General features: G+C 43.5%; 1 protein-coding gene across 2 annotated transcripts in view; it reads left to right on the forward strand.

The window, feature by feature from the left end:
* The window catches only part of LOC135212170 (dnaJ homolog subfamily C member 8-like), a 117,804-nt gene that overhangs the window by 43,257 nt on the left and 57,373 nt on the right, over positions 1-17,174 (forward strand). Inside the window, exon 2 of one of the 2 annotated variants that reach the window (XM_064245600.1) lies at positions 8,564-8,722. In XM_064245600.1, the coding sequence (XP_064101670.1) occupies positions 8,564-8,722 (159 nt within the window). Of the gene's footprint in view, positions 1-8,563; positions 8,723-17,174 lie in introns of those variants that run through there. The other variant, XM_064245601.1, reaches the window with a different exon arrangement.

Raw genomic sequence — 17,174 nt, forward strand, 5'->3', positions numbered from 1 at the left:
CAAAACACAAAACCACTGTTTATTGGTGAAAATTAGGGGGTCGCACGATATGGGAGATTGCACGTTATTCGAGTATATTACGGTATGTGATTTTTTTTTAGCCTTTTTGTTTTATGGAACAAAATCTAGCGAGAAATTGCCATTCCCAGTTGGCAACACTGGCCTACTCACGTTTGTTTGTTGTTGTTATGAAATGTGGTGTGCGGCGCGTTCTTTAAATTGTACCCATATAAACGAGTTAATTATGTGGCATTCAAAAGCCCTGATTCTTTTACTCTTATGGGAAAGACGCCTAAAGGTCAGATGAAGGTTTTTACGTGGAATTATACTAGTATTAACGTGTTGTGACGAAGGGAATAAGAGATGTTTCGCTGCATACTGTTGGTAGCCATTATCGTTATTATATTACTGGGATTGCACTGCAAAATCGTCGCCATCTTTTATCAACATAGATTGTTGGTGAGTACCCATATGATAGTTCTCTTACCACTCATCCTCTCTTTCCTTGTAAAAAAAAAAGAGGCCACCATGCGTATGTAGGCTTCTAGCTGTAATCCCTAGGCTAGTAGGCTACATATGTACAGTAGTACATATACTACATTTATTTTTTAAGGCGGTAATTTTGTACAATAACTTTAAAACTGTCTTGAATTTAGTTTTAGGTGATAGTTGAAAACATATTTTATTTGTGTTTGAACTAAAGTAGGCAGTTATAAAACATTGGAATAGTGGGTCTTGGGTGGGTTAACTATTAAAGTAGGCAGTTTTAAGCATTTTTGAGGGGGGTATCAGGATAACACGGGTATTTACTTATCACGGGGGGGTTCTGGGCCCTATCCCCCGTGGATAACGAGGCCCCACTGTATTGGTCCTTCGGTTGCGTTCCACAAGAACTTCTCTGTGGCGCAGGTCCTGAAGGCAGGGGTCTGGGCCAACCAGACTACCTTCACCTCCTTCTACCTTCAGGATATTGCCCACAAGTCCTTGGATACTTTTTCCTTGGGACCTGTGGTGGCTGCTCAACACATTGTGTAGCTTACCCAGCACCCGAGCAGGCAGAACAGCATCGATTCCTGGTGTGACTGTAAGAATGAATGAGTGAATGAGAGTGCGACTGGCTTCTCTTCCCCATCTTTCTCTCCCTCTACCTGTGGGCAGAGGGACACGGTTGTCACTACGCTGGAAAAGGAAAAGATGCAGGTAAGCTACTTGACAGAGCCCCATCCTATCCCTTTTATTAGGGATAAGAGTGAATATCCACCACTTCCTCCAACAAGGGGGGGGAAGTGGATGCCAACTAGAGACAGACCCATAACTTTATGTTGCCTCTTGCAAACAGGAACAAGTTCTTGCTTGCTGGTACGAATAGATACGCTTGCCTCTCTCTTAATACTCGGTCCAGAGGTCTGACCATTGGATCCTGCGGTGCACACCCCGATCAATCGGACAGAAGCTTGGATCCCTCCCTCGCTCTTACGACCAGGGAGGTATTCCAAGGTTGGGCGAACACCAGTCTGTTCACAAAGACTTAGATTCCTCCCACCAAGAAGTGAGTCTTCCTATTGTTAAAGGACCGAGGGTTTGTATTACTTATCAGAACAAATGACAATTTGTCGAAAATTGCATTTTGTTCATGAAGCTTACCTGTCAGATATATATATAGCTGTATTCTCCGAAGTCCGACAGAATTTCAAAACTTACAACACACGTAGTGGGCGTCAGGTGGTTAATACCCATTCCCGCCGCTGGGAGGCGGGTATCAGGAACCTTTCCCATTTTCTATTCAGATTTTCTCTGTCGCTGGTACTGTCAACACCTGTTTTCAGTACCTCCGTCTTAGGATTTTGAAACTTCTTTGCTACTTAAGTATCCTTTTGTCTTTTGGTTATTGAACTTGGATTTGTGGCTAGGCATACGCTATTTGTGGACTGTTTTTTTTATTTTGGCTTGATTTTTCCTTTAACTAAGATGTCTGGATCTAGTTCGGCTAGTGCCAGAGTATGTTGTATGGAGGAATGTAAGGTGAGGCTACCGAAGGCTTCGGTAGACCCCCACACAGTATGCACGAGTTGTAGGGGACGTGTGTATGATTGATGATTGTTGTAAGGAGTGTGAAAGTCTGTCTGATTCGGGTTGGAAGGCGTATGAGTCCTATTTGCGCAAGTTAGAGCGTGATAGGATCAGGAGGTCTTCCTCCAGGAGTGTGTCAAGCAGTAGACGTAAGGGCAGTAATGTTTCCCCTGCTACCCCTCCAGTAGATTTTGCAACTCCTAAACCTGTAATGTTGCCTTCGGGCCCTGAAATGGTGTCTGTGGAGGGTAATGCCCTATCTGTGATTCTAGAGTCCCTACGTAATCTAGAATCCAAAGTGCTCGCCTTGGAAGGTAGAAGTGTTAATAGTGCAGTGAAGTGCAGTGATAGTGCCCCTAGTGTTGTGGAGGGGGCGTCAGATCGGCCCTATAATGTCTCTAGGCCTGGACCTCTGCCGGACTCCCAGGATTCAGGGAGTGGGCAAGTCGAAAGCCGAAGGAGGGTTACAGGGGCTCCCCACCGATCTGCCATCCCTTCGGCAGGACCTGCTGACGCTTCCCAGGCTGCCAAGGAGCGTGCTCGTGCACGTATCCTTCAGGAGTGCTTCTCGTCATCTGAGGCGTCCTCCCCGCACAGGAGTTGGAGCTCCTGGAAGGACTTGCGCCCCTCTGAAGAGAACAAAGAACGCTAGATGTCGCACAGGCGGCCGTCGTCTTTGTTTCTCAGTTTGGGGAGCTTCACTCCTTTCCTCCTTCTGAGGAGGACGCTTCACGTCCTTTCACTCCTTCGCTTTGTGGTCATTGCCTGAACATTTTGACAACTTTCCACCGCAAAAGAGAGCAAAGACGCAAGAGGTCGCACGGGCGGCCGTCGTCTTTGGTCTCAGGGAGGAGGACGCTTCACGTTCTTTCTCTTCTGCTCCTTTGCGGTCGTCTCCGGAGAATTTTGCTGCCTTTACTCCACAAAAGAAGACCAGGACGTCGTCCGACGACGCTTTTGAGCGGCCCAGTTGCTCTAGGGATAGAACTGTTGCGGTCCACGTGAGAAGGAAGAAGGCATCCCCTCGCCCCTCGTCTTCTCACAGGATCAGCCCTTCCCCTGAGAAGGAGTCTTCTCCGACAAAGAAGATCATCCTTTCAATGCAGCAACAACTTGCTTCGTTGCTTGCCGAGAGAGAGACAGAGCCGCGTCGTCGGAGGAAGGATGATAGACTGCCGATCAAGAGGTCCAGACAGTCCCCCTCGCCTTCTCTTTGCTCGTCTCTTTCTCCTGTTTCATCACCCTCTGGATTTCGTGCGGCTCCCCAGCGGTTGTCTAGAGGGCGCGAGGAACATCTTCCCAAACGTTCTTCTGTCGAGAGGAAGGAACGTCTTTACTCTCGTAGCAAGGATTGTTTTCCTGCTCCCCAAGACGCTCCCCTCTCCTCTCTTCGTGGCGCTCCGTATGCGGAACATGACGTTCGCTCTGCTGCGAAGCAGGATGTTGTTCAAGCTGCTAAGCTTGACGCTGTGCAAGCTGCTTTGCTTATTCAAGCAGCTCGCCAAGACGCCCTTCGCTCATCCCTGAGGGATGCTCCGTCTGCTGCCAAGCATGACGCTAATTTGGCAGCTAAGCTGGACGTTTTGCATGCGGCTTCGTCCCGAGCTGCTTGTCAGGACGCCCAGCGTGACGCTTTTCTGGACGCTCGTCAGGACGCCCAGCGTGACGCTTTTTTGGACGCTCGCCGATGCTCGGACGCTCTTTTTGACGCTTCTCAAGACACTCGCCGACTACAAGACGTTCGTCGTCACTCCCGTTCGAGACTCTCTTCATGAAGCTTTCGCATCTGCTCCTGAACCTGCTGGCGCTGTTTTGGAAGATGCACAACCTTGTACTCTGACCTCGTCTTCTCAGCAGCGCTCCTTATTGAAGATTGGCCCTAAAGGCCTTATACCTCTTCCTTCGGTGGTCTCGTCTGCCGCTCGTGAGCAGCTCGTCGGAGGAAGCAAACGAAGAACAACCTTCAATGTCAGCATCTTCTGACTATCAAGTCTTGGTCCGCTTACTCCGTGCTTCATTTGGAGATAAATTCCAACCCTCGGCCCCTCACTCTTCTCCTTCTCAGTTTTCTTCTTTGAAAGCCAGCAAGACTTTGGGATTCGTGAAGATGACAACTTCTCTTTCGACCAAGAGGGCGTTTAAGAAGGTCCATGATTGGATGGAGTCGAGGAAAGCACAAGGCAAGACCTCTTTTGCCCTGCCTCCGTCAAGACTTAACGGCAAGGCAGGCATTTGGTATGAGACAGGGGAGGACGTCGGACTAAGAGCTCCCTCCTATGCCCAAGGTGACTTTGCCAGCCTGGTTGACGCACCGAGGAGGTCTCATCCTTTTCCTTTTCGTCGGCGAAGGTGGCTTGGACACCTTCTGAACTAGACCACCATCTTAAGGGACTCTTCTGTACGATGGAGGTATTTAATTTTTTGGACTGGTGCTTGGGGGTACTAGATACACAGTTTTGTAGTCCGGATTCAGTTAGCCTGGGGGAGCTGTCCAGCCGTTCTGGCGTGTATAGACAAGGCCGTCAGGGATGGTTCGGAGGAGCTGGCTTCGCACTTTTGTACAGGGCTCTTAAAAAAGAGAGCGCTCTACTGCAATTTCACTGCGAAGTCGGTTTCTCCCTCGCAGAGGGCAGAGTTGCTGTTTGTCCCTCTTTCGAGCCAAGGATCTGGCCGTCAGCCTGCAAGAGAAGGCTACACAAGACTTCTAGCACAGTCTTCTAGACGTCCTGCAGTCCCTTCGACGTCATTGCGAATACAAGCTTCTAAGAAGCAGAAGCCCTTTCGAGGCAGAGCTTCCTCAAGACCGCCTTGTCGAGGAAGAGGTCTTTCCAGAGGCAGAGCCCCTTCTAAGCTCAGGGGTAAAAAATGAGACTGCAGTCCTTCAGTCACCAGTAGGAGCCAGGCTTCGTTTTTTCGCAAAAGCCTGGAGAGAGAGAGAGATGCAGGCAGGCTGGTTGCTCAACGTCATTGAGCAAGGATACAAGATACCTTTCCTGAAGCCACCTCCGCTGTGCGCGACACCTAGGGATCTGTCACCCTCTACCATCAGGAGAAGCAGCAGATTCTATACGATCTGCTCGAGCAAATGCGTTCGAAAAGAAAGGCGGGTGGAACAGGTCGTCGGACTAGAATCCCCAGGCTTCTACAACAGGTTGTTCCTGGTGCCGAAACAGTCGGGAGGTTGGCGACCAGTTTTAGACGTGGAGAAACAAAGGTTCAAGATGGAGACGCCTCAGTCAGTTCTTGGGGGCTTAAGACCAGGCGATTGGATGGTGTCATTAGATCTTCAGGACGCCTATTTTCACGTTCCGATCCATCCTCAGTCGATGAAGTATCTGCGGTTTGTCCTGAGAGGGAAATTTTCCAATTCAGGGCTCTTTGCTTCGGATTGAGCACGGCCCCGATGATCTTCACGATTTTAATGAAGAACGTGGCGAGGTGGCTTCATCTTGCAAACGTCAGAATCTCTCTATATCTAGACGACTGGCTCATTCGAGCCTCTTCGGAAGCACGGTGTCTGAAGGACCTTCACTTAACTTTAACTTTGGCGAAATCCCTGGGACTTCTGGTGAATTTCGAAAAGTCACATCTGATCCCAACACAGTCCATCGTGTATCTGGGGATTCAGATGGATTCAGTGGCTTTTTGAGCTTTTCCGTCCCAGGTACGTCAGCAGCAAGGCTTAGACAAAGTATCAGCCTTCCTAAGGAAAGAATCATGCTCGGTGAGGGAATGGATAAGTCTGCTGGGGACCATTTCCTTGCTGGAGAAGTTTGTTTCCTTGGGGAGACTACACCTCAGACCTCTCTCCAGTTTTTCCTGACGGAGAACTGGAAGGACAAGGAGAATCTGTCAGGCACCTGGAGAGGGGAATAGGTGTCCTGGCACATAAACCTCAAAGAGCTGGCGGCCATCTATTTGGCGCTCCAGTTATTCCAAGACAAAGTCTCACATCAAATAGTCCAGATCAACTCGGACAACACCACAGCTCTGGCCTACATCAAGAAACAGGGAGGAACACACTCTCGGTCCCTGTTCAATCTAGCGAGAGAAGTCTTGTTGTGGGCAAAAGCATGGGACGTAACGATCCTTACGAGGTTCGTCGCAGGTGTAGAGAACGTCCGTGCAGATCTCCTCAGTCGGCAAGGTCAACTGCTGCCGACCGAATGGACTCTTCACCAGGAGGTGTGCCAAGAGCTGTGGGGTTTATGGGGACGTCCTCTCGTAGACATCTTTGCGACTTCGAAGACAAAGAGACTTCCTCTGTACTGCTCCCCGGTGCTTGATCCAGGAGTGGTAGCGATAGATGCCCTTCTCTGGGACTGGACAGGGATGGATCTGTACGCCTTTCCCCCGTTCAAGATCCTGGGAGAAGTTATGAGAAAGTTTGCAACATCAGAAGGGACGAGAATGAAGTTGATCGCCCCGTTCTGACCTGCGAAAGAATGGTTCACAGAGGTCATGTCCTTCGTAGTAGACTTCCCGAGGACGCTTCCGTCAAGGATAGATCTACTCAGACAGCCCCACTTCGAGAGGTACCACAAAAACCTCCCTGCTCTGAGTCTGACTGTGTTCAGACTATCCAAAAGTAGGCCAGAGCGAGAGGCTTTTCAAGACCTGTGGCAAGAGCTATTGCCAATGCAAGGAGAACTTCCTCTCTTGCAGTGTACCAATCGAAGTGGGCCGCTTTCAGGAGTTGGTGCAGAAAGAAGGGCATTTCCTCTACCACGACCTCTGTGAACCAAATAGCTGACTTCCTACTTTACCTGAGGAATGACTTGAAGCTGGCAGTCCCGACGATCAAAGGCCACAGAAGTGTGCTGTCTGTAGTCTTTAGACATAGAGGCATGGACTTAGCAAACGACAAAGATCTTCATGATCTCTTAAGATCATTCGAGACCACGAAGGTCCCTCAACCTAAGTTGCCGTCATGGAACTTGGACGTAGTCCTAAAGTTCCTGATGTCCGGGATCGTTTTGAACCTCTTCATGCTGCGTCACTAAGGGACGTTACCAGAAATGTCTTCCTAACTGCTCCTGGCGACGGCGAAGAGAGTTAGCGAAATTCAAGCTATTAGCAAGCACATTGGCTTTAAGGGGCATAATGCTGTTTGTTCATTGAGCCCGACGTTTCTGGCTAAGAACGAGAATCCGTCCCAACCTTGGCCCAAGAGCTTTGAGATTAAGGGTATTGCGAAATCATTGGACGGGAGCCAGAGAGAGTCCTGTGCCCTGTCAGGGTACTCTCAAATTCTTTTATTTGCGCAGAAAACCGAAGGAATGTCGAGGTCCTTCTAGCAACTTGTGTTCGGTCAGGAAACCAGACTTGCCGATGTCTAAGAATGCTCTGGCATTCTTCTTGAGGGACACCATCAAGGAAGCGCATTCGTCTTGTGAAGACAGTGACATGAAGCTGTTAAAAGTGAATGCTCACGAAGTGAGGGCTATCTCTACCTCGGTAGTCTTCCAAAAGAACATGGCACTCAATGACATTTTGAGTGCCACCTTTTGGCGTAGCAACTCGGTGTTCGCTTCACACTACCTACGGGATGTGAAGACGACATACGAGAACTGCTATTCGCTAAGGCCATACGTCGCCGCAGACACTATGTTGGGGGCAGGAAGTAGCACTCATCCTATCCTGTAGAAAATGGTTTAGGTTGAGCTTTTAATTTTTTGTAAGTTGTTTTATGGTTGTAGGGTCGACCGCCTGAGGCGGACTTCCCTCCTTTAGCCTAAGTTATGTGGGAATTAACTTTTGTTAGGCTAGGACAGGCAGTGGTTTTGCTTTGTTGCCCTCATAGTATGGTCAAATGGTCTACTCACATTGTGGTCACGCCCCCGTTGACAGATCATCTAGAACTCACCAGCTACATAGGTCACTACCTTGCTGGAGACTCTAGTAAAGCAGAAGCAGATTTTGGTGACAGTAATCATGAAGTCAGCTATGCTAATAGGTAAGGAACCAAGATGTCAATCATCTGCATGTATATGTTTCCTAAAATCCTATTCTGTCTCTCCCCACCTCCAAAGGTGGGATTCAGCTATATATATATCTGACAGGTAAGCTTCATGAACAAAATGATATTGTTATGATACAATAAAGTTTGTTCGTACTTACCTGGCAGATATATATAATCAAAGTGCCCACCCACCTCCCCTCAGGAGACAGTGGCACTAGAAAATCTGAATAGAAAATGGGAATGGTTCCTGATACCCGCCTCCCGGCGGCGGGAATGGGTACTAACCACCTCACTCCCACTACGTGTGTCGTAGGTTTTGAAATTCTGTCGGACTTCAGAGAATACAGCTATGTATATATATCTGCCAGGTAAGTATGAACAAACTTTATTGTATCATAACAATATCATTTTTGTATGTCAAGGAAAAATATGATTTGCTCTTAAAGAATTACTATTTTTGTAATTAGTGCCTTATAATATCATGTAAAGGTTTACATATGTTGTTATGACTTACCTGAATTACTTTTTCAGTTAAAAGAAACTGAGCAGAGAGACTCCGTTCTAACACCAAAACAGCAGATAGACAGATTGTTGCGTCCAGGATCGTCCTATGCTAACTTGAATCCATTTGAGGTGCTACAAGTTGAACCAAAAACGCCTGTAGATGACATTAAAAAGAAGTACCGCCGGGTATGTTTTGCTTCATGTTTAAAGTTTTATATTTACAATGTATGGTTTTTGTATTAAAAGTGTACAGTATTTGCTTTACTATTAATTATTATGAGATCTCTGCTTGACAAAAGTCATTCCTCTTCTTTCAGTAGGAAAGTACAGTTATTGTAGTAAAGTGGTACGTATATGATCTTGTGAGCTTTGCCTTAGCTTACTTGAGCTGGTTGCTTGTACTGTATATCTTTTTTGTAATGATGTGTGCAGTAGTAGTTTTATGTACTGTATAGTAATCTTTGTTCAAATTTCCATAAACATTTCTAAGAGCCAATAGATTGATGAACTGATTTGGTAAGGCTAGCCTCCCTGGAATGATAACTATTTGAGCACTAATTTGATATCTGCTGGCCTCAAGTAAGATTTGCTATTTGTATAGACTTCTGCAAATTTGTTGCTGATGATTTTTTTTTTTTACCAGTTTGAGGGTAATACAGTGCCTATTCCAAAGAATGGCAAATATGAAGATTACAGTAACTACACACCAGTTTTCTATTCTCCCTGCAGGAAAACTTATTTTTAAACCACTATATAAATAGGCATTCCCCGGTTATCGGTGATCCGGTTTTATGGCACTTGTCTAAAATCACTGAAATAAGCTGAATTCTGGTTATTGACGCCAATAAGAGTATTGGCACCAATGCATACCTAACAGAGGCTCCATTAACCGATTATTGGCACCGATAAGTGCTGAAAATCGCCGGTTTTCCATTATTACGCCATTGGAATGGAACCGCCACCAATAACTGAGGACCGCCTTTATGTGGAATCTAAAGGATTGTTAGCTGTTAGTCAATATGCATATAGGAAACAGTTAGGTACTTGTGATGTTCTTTTAGATTTGACATGCCATTTGCAAGAGAATCTTTACAAGGGTTTTGAGTATAGAACAATTCAAATAGATTTTAGTGCTACTTTTGATTTAGTAAATCACTAGGTACTTATAAACTCCAGAATCTTGGAGTGGATGGATTTGTTTTAGGTTTACTTCAAGGTAGGCAGCAGTGAATTGCTGTTGATGGGATCTTCAGCAAACCAACGCCCATTGTGTCTGGCGTTCCACAAGATAGTATTCTTGGTCCCTTGTTATTTTTATTGTATACAACTATTCCAAATTCTTTGACGTTGGAATCATATGTGCCGCTGCAGCTGTCGTAGCATTTGCCCCCATAAACTGCAGACCAGGGGAAGGAGGGGCACTCATAGACGGATGACCCGAAGGGAAGCTTGACATCATATAGTAAGACAACAACCCATCCAAGATTGGTACCCCAGATAGGCCCAACACCGCCCACATTCCCTCCATCCTGTGCGTATCGGGGCCTGAAACATACAACAAAGAAAGGGTTGGATTGATCTCCCCCTCTCCCTGCCAGGGAAGGAAGGAGCATAATTGGGTACAAACCGCCCAAAACCCCTCCTGATATCTCCAACGATGAATCATTAGAAGAAACCAAAGAGGTATGGGAAGCATCAAATACAGGTGACTAAACATATGGAACAGCATCATGCTTAGTCAGAACAAAAGAAGCTGAAGACGCTTGGTCATCCAAAGATGGCAGTGTTTCCTTTCTCTTGTACTGGCCCTTTTCATAAAACTTTTCCCATTGTTCCACCGACCAACAACGACAAATTGAACATTGATTAGTAATTGTACATAAGTTTTCTTTGCACCTACTACAAGTTGGGTGAGGATCTGTAGACACCGAAGTTAAAAATCTTGAACAAGGAAACCCACTCACTCCAGGGTATTCCCTTTGTTTCTTGCGAGTTCCCGAATAAAGCTTTGTTGGTGAGGCAAAACCCTCCATGATTTCTCACAACTTATACAAACCTACAAGATCACACACACTCAACACATCCAAAGAAAAGATAGAAAGGAAAAAACAGGCAAACTAAACCAGCTATAAAGAGATAGAGAGGAATCATGTCCTCTCTTATAGGCGGTAAGGAAGTAACTGATGCGCTCACGGGATGCCCAAGGCATTATGGGAGCCCCACAATATCCTGTGAGCAAGCAGAGATGCCAATAGTTCCTGTATTACACAAGTTTTTTTTATTAATTTTGCCAGATTTGCAGCTGGTGCTAGAACATTATCCTAGTATTAAGACCAAAGGTTTGTTAGTCTTAATTTTGACATGTATTAGTGGGTGGTATAGTTGGTGGAGTATGAGGTTGAACCCAGTAAAATGAAAATACAGTAGTACCTCGAGATACGAAAGGCTCTACTTACGAAAAACTCGAGATACGAAAGCCAATGCAAAAAATTTTACTGCTCTACATACGAAAAGTTTTCAAGATACGAAAGGTTGTTGCTGTAAAGTCCCGAGATTCGCCCAGACCACCGAGAACAATTTTAAAACTCCCGCGCCGCCAACTGAGTAAACTCGCCACCATCCTCCCGCTCTCCCATTGGTTCCTGATGCTAGTCACCCCATAAGGTCCTGCTCTCCTATTGGTCAGCATCTACCCCTTGTGCTTTAAGTATTCTATTGGTAAAAGGTTGCTGTAAATTGAAAAACTTATTCATGCAATACATTTAATAAAAAAAAACATTAGGTAAAGATAGAATAAAGAATAGAAATGAATGGTTATTATACTGTTTGGTAGTTTCAGTTGATAAAGAGAGATAATGAAAATTTATGGCTTACCGTGTAAAAGTGATTGCTTGGCGATCATTCGATACTCGTAAGTGCTGGATGTAAACAGACGTTTGGAAGCTTTTTTTTGTTTGTTTATTATAGTTAATGGTTACTTAATAATTATTTGAAATGAGTACTACATGCAATACATTTAATAAAAAAATTGTGAATTAGATATCATAAAATATAAAATAAATCAGACTGCCAACAAATACGTATTTTTTAGAATTCTTCTTCTGTTTTATTATTACGTTATGTATACGTATGTTTCATTATAGCTGTCAGTAACTCGGTATCTCCATTAGGTAAAGATAGAATAAAGAATAGAAATGAATGGTTATTATACTGATTGGTAGTTTCATTAGTTGAAGAGAGACTCTAATGACAATTTATGGCTTACTGTGTGCTAGGAAAAATGATTGCTTGGCGCTCGTTCGATACTCGTAAGACGGTAGTAATAAGCTGAATGTAAACCAATCGATTGGAAGGTTTGTTTTTGTTTGTTTGTGTATTATAGTTAATGATTAATTAATAATTATTTGAAATGAGTACATACTGATTATTTATACATTTTATTGGCATATTCTAAGCTTTTAGCTCTTAGGTTTAGATGTCAGAATCATAGACTAGGCTACAGTAGCAACCACTAACATAGGCTAGGCTTATTGCTAAGGGACATATGCTAAAGTCCTAATGTATGCAGTAAAAATGGGGTTGAACATTACATGCAGTTGAATATTACTCAAGTATGTACAGTATTTTGCCTTTTTGGAGTCGTATTTCTTCCGTCGGATCGGCGTCGTAACCCTAGAACATGTGTTTTAGGCCTGGAAATATAATTTACTGTGGTGTTTTTGGAGGGCTTGGAACGGATTAGCCATTTTACATGTAAAATGTGTTCCAAGATATGAAAAACTCATGATACGAAGGCCGTTTCGGAACGGATTAATTTTGTATCTCGAGGTACCACTGTACTGTTGATTAGCAGATCTCATACAGATTTTCCACCCTATCCTCCCCTTCAGGTGGATGGGACTGCTGAATGAGTTTGAAGCTTAACTATTCGTTGTGTAACATTTGACTCTCATTTTACTTTTGAGAAACAGCTAATGAAAGTGTCTGTAAATACTCCATGAAAGTTAGGTATTGTATGTTAGGCCCCATATATTCATAACAGTGATAAAATCAGTGCAACCTGTTGTTGATCATTTGTCCTTTCCTTACTAGAATACTATTCTGTTGCGTAGATTTGTGCCTCTGCCAGAGATATATGTATATATCTCTTTTAGATAGAGTGGATCATGATGGTAGGTTTCTGTTTCCTAATACAGTAGAGCCCTGGACCTTGATGCTAATTCATTCCAGAAGAAGCGACGAGATGCGATTTTGTTGAGATCTGAATGAATTTTTCCCATTAGAAATAACTGAAAATGGATCAATCCGCTCTTGACCACCAGTTATTACCCTAACCTTGCCTTGTTATGCAAATCTTTACTCATAAATACACATAAATTACAATTAAAAAAGTTGTGTGTTAAATAACATACCATTCAATGAACTTTTTTTTCATTTTTAAATATATACTGTAGTAAAATATCTACCCTACGTACGCCCAATTCGGCCATAATACGATGGTTGACTGAGCGCCATAGGCTAGGCTAGTTATGTAGTATGTACTGTAAGGGGTTGGCATAATTATTACTAGTAATAAGATATTGAAAATTAAGTCTAATTCTTATGGGAATAGTGGCCATGAGCAGCCGTAAACAGACGTAAACAAACCCTCATACAAAACCTTCATACAGAGTCTACTGGAATACTGTATACAAAATAACTTTAAAATATCTTTCAGTAAGTGTTATGATATTAAATTTTTATATCCTTGTAAAATAGGGTCACTTTTCATAGGTGCTTTGTGCTTTTTAATGTAATACCCATTGGAAGTAGATCCTCATAAATATACGTATTCCTTTAAAATTGGAAAGATTCCCGATATTAAGGGTAACTGGGAGCTATCGCAAAACCCTTTAGGTAATTTGATTATAAAATACTACCAAGAAAATATGGCCCCTTAGTAAACAACAAGGTTCGAAGTCTAGTATGACTGGGAACTACGAATTATGAGCATCATACCTTTTGTAAGTCAAGCATGTCTAGGAATTACGAATAATGAGCAGACTGCAGACTGCAAAATGTATTGGCATGGAAAAAGCACTGTCTGAAGCTGACAAAAAACACACATGTAGCACCTTTCTTTTTTTTTAAATACTATGTTTATAGATGAAGTAGCTGCAATTCTTAAATCCAGCTTGCTTTCATATACAGTGGTACCTGGAGATATGAAAGGCTCAGCTTACAGAAAACTCGAGATACGAAAGGCTCAGCTTACGGAAAACTCGAGATACGAAAGCTAATACAAAAATTTTTACGCCTCTACATACGAAAATTGCTCAAGATACGAAAGGTTGTTGCTGTAAAGTCAGAGAACACCCGGACCACCAATAACAATTTTGAAACTCGCGCACCGCCAACCGAGTAGACTCGCCACCATCCTCTGCGCTCCCATTGGTTCTTGATGCTAGTCACCACCATGAGATCCTTCTCTCCTATTGGTCAGCATCCTTCCCATCATGCATCCACTACGTAGCGGCGTGCCTCAGCCACTCGGTAGCAGCATCGTTATCGTACGCACGAAGTATTCGTTCGTTCTAATGATTTCGTTTATTAACGTAAATTCGTTAGTGATTTTGTTGTAGTATACGTACTTTATCGTGTTGTGTGAGAACTTTACTCTATACTTATACGTAAATTACGTACAGTATATACGTAGTCATGGGTCCCAAGAAAGTTGAAATTCATGGAAACGAAGATGGAGATTATCAAGAAGTAGGAAGCTGGTATGCGATTGAGTGTGATCGCCAAGGAATATGACCGAAATCCGTCGACAATAGGCACCATTCTTAAGCAGAAGGAGGCCATCAAAGCAGCTACACCTTCCAAGGGCGTCACTATTTTGTCCAGCAAGAGGACCCACGTGCACGATGTGATGGAAAGGCTTCTTCTTGTTTGGATAAAAGACAAAGAAGTCGCTGGCGATACGATAACGGAGACGGCAATCTGCCACAAGGCCAGCGCTATTTTCGGCGATTTGATTGCCCAGGCCGAAGACGACGGAGGAGAAGGGACATCAACGCCAATCCCAGAGTTCAAGGCTTCGCATGGGTGGTTCGAGAAATTCCGTAAACGGACTGGCATCCATTCGGTGGTGCGGCATGGGGAGGCTGCCACCTCGGACACGAAAGCGGTCGAAGCCTTTAAAAAGATGTTCGACGAGATGATGACCAAGGAAGGCTACAGTTCTCAGCATGTCTTCAACTCTGATGAGACTGGCCTTTTTTGGAAAAAAATGCCTTGTAAGACGTATATCATGGAGGAAGAGAAGAAGCTACCTGGCCATAAGCCTATGAAAGACAGGCGTACGCTCGCACTTTGTTCGAACGCCAGTGGGGATTGCAAGGTGAAGCCCCTACTGGTCTATCATTCCGAGACTCCTGGAGCCTTCATGGCCCACAAAGTGCTTAAGGAGAAGCTTCCAGTGATGTGGAGGGCTAATGCGAAAACCTGGGTAACGAGGCTTTTGTTCACGGAGTGGGTAAATCTGTGTTTCGGCCTGAAGAAATTCTTGGAAGAGAAGCGCCTCCCTCTGAAATGTCTGCTGGTGTTGGACAATGCCCCTGCTCACCCTCCTGGCCTCGAGGAAGATATCCTAGCGGAGTATTCCTTCATCAAGGTTCTTTATCTTCCGCCTAACACTGCCTCTCTCCTCCAGCCCATGGACCAGCAAGTGATATCGAACTTCAAGAAGCTGTATACGAAACATCTTTTCAAGAGATTTTTCCGACATCACCGATACCACAAACCTCACCGTGCATGAATTTTGGAAGGAGCATTTCGATGTTGTGATATGCATCCGACTCATTGACCAAGCTTGGCAGGAGGTTTCGAGGCAAACCTTGAATTCCTCGTGGAGGAAACTCTGGCCTGATGCCGTATCCGCCCGAGACTTCGAGGGATTCAACGTGGGCGAAGCTGGTGCTGCAGATTCAGAAACAGTTGACGATCCTGAAACTGTTTTGCAATTAGATCTTGACGAGATCGGCAAGTCCATGGGGCTGGTCGTCAACAAGGACGACATCAACGACCTTCTCGAGGAGCACCAAGAGGAGCTTACAACGGATGACCTGAAGGAGTTGGAGGCCATGCAACATAATGTTGTTCAAGAGGAATTCTCTAGCAGCGGCGAGGAGGAGGAGGATGACCTTATGACAACGGCAGAAACTAAGGATGTTCTAGCTGCTTTTCATAAAGTGCAATCATTTGTAGAAAAAGACACCCCGAAAAGGCTTACACAGGTCGTATGCTTGTGCAGTTCGATGAGGCTTGCCTAAGTCGTTTCAGGAACATTGTGAAAAGTAGGCAGAAGCAATCTTCCTTGGATAGTTATTTTTTAAAGAGGCCTTTAGTATTAGCAGGAGTAAGCAAAAAGGAAGAACCAAGCGATACTAAAAAACAGAAAGTTGAAAGTGGTGATGAAGTTGAAATTTTGTATAAAAAAAAAAGTACGTAAAGTATAAAAAGTAAAAAAAAATATGTTAAAATATAAAATAAAATTGTTTTTTTAATTTTAGTTTTTTTTGTAAAGTTAAGTGTTACAGTTTTTAGCTTTATTATGAAATTTACTGGGGTGTTTCTGGAGGGCTTGGAAAGGATTAGTCATTTTACATGTAAAATGCGGTCCAAGATACGAAAAACTCATGATACGAAGGCCGCCTCGGAACGGATTAATTTCGTATCTCGAGGTACCACTGTATTAAGTTCCATTTGGCATCTAAAGATAGTGATCATTTGGTAAAATGAAATCAGCTGATATTTTAAGAACGTAAACAAAACCAGAATGCAAATGGCAGATCACTGTTCATATTATAATTCGATAATATGGTAATTATACATGCAATATGATTAGATAAAGTAAAACAAGGGTTTTATTAAAATTATCATTATTCTCAATACACAATCACGGATGAAGCGATTGTAAACCTGTAGTAATAACATAAACAACCTAATCGAGAAATGGCTGATTGCCAACGTCATTTGCCGTCACTAAAATTAAAAGAAGAAAAAAAAGGCACAGGCAAAATTGATGTTCAAAACTAGTGAAATCACACTTAACGCTTATAGAATTAAGTATTGTGCCACTTTTAAACCCAACTTTTTTTAATTTACAAGAACGTATCTAAATCACATACAGTATCTTCTACCAGCCAGATATAATGGCAATGAAGATATCGATAGCTCAATCAGCCGAGATGTTGAGAACGTAAACAATATCGAAGCAAACAGCATCCGATGACAATGCTTATATTCTGTAAAATACGTTTAACTTTTTCAAATTATAATTTTCTCCAGAAATTATGCATGTTTAGGCTTATAGACCTTTTCAGCTTTTAGAATTAGGATAGAAATCCTACTCCTATAACAAAGTGAGAACTAGCTCATCCTAATGTCTAATTATGGTAATTATTGTCTAATTATGGTAATTATCCACAGTAATTGCTGTAATTAGTTTTGTTTACAATATCAAAAGTTGTATCACTAGTGATTCACTTGAATAACCTACGGTTTTTATCATTATAAGGTTACAAATATTTTGTTTACAGTGCCGATAGTTTGTCGATAGCTGTGACTTTAGCCAACTATTGATACAATTATCGAC

The sequence above is a fragment of the Macrobrachium nipponense genome, chromosome 40 (genome assembly GCF_015104395.2).
Source record: "Macrobrachium nipponense isolate FS-2020 chromosome 40, ASM1510439v2, whole genome shotgun sequence".
NCBI classification, from domain to species: Eukaryota; Metazoa; Arthropoda; class Malacostraca; order Decapoda; family Palaemonidae; genus Macrobrachium; species Macrobrachium nipponense.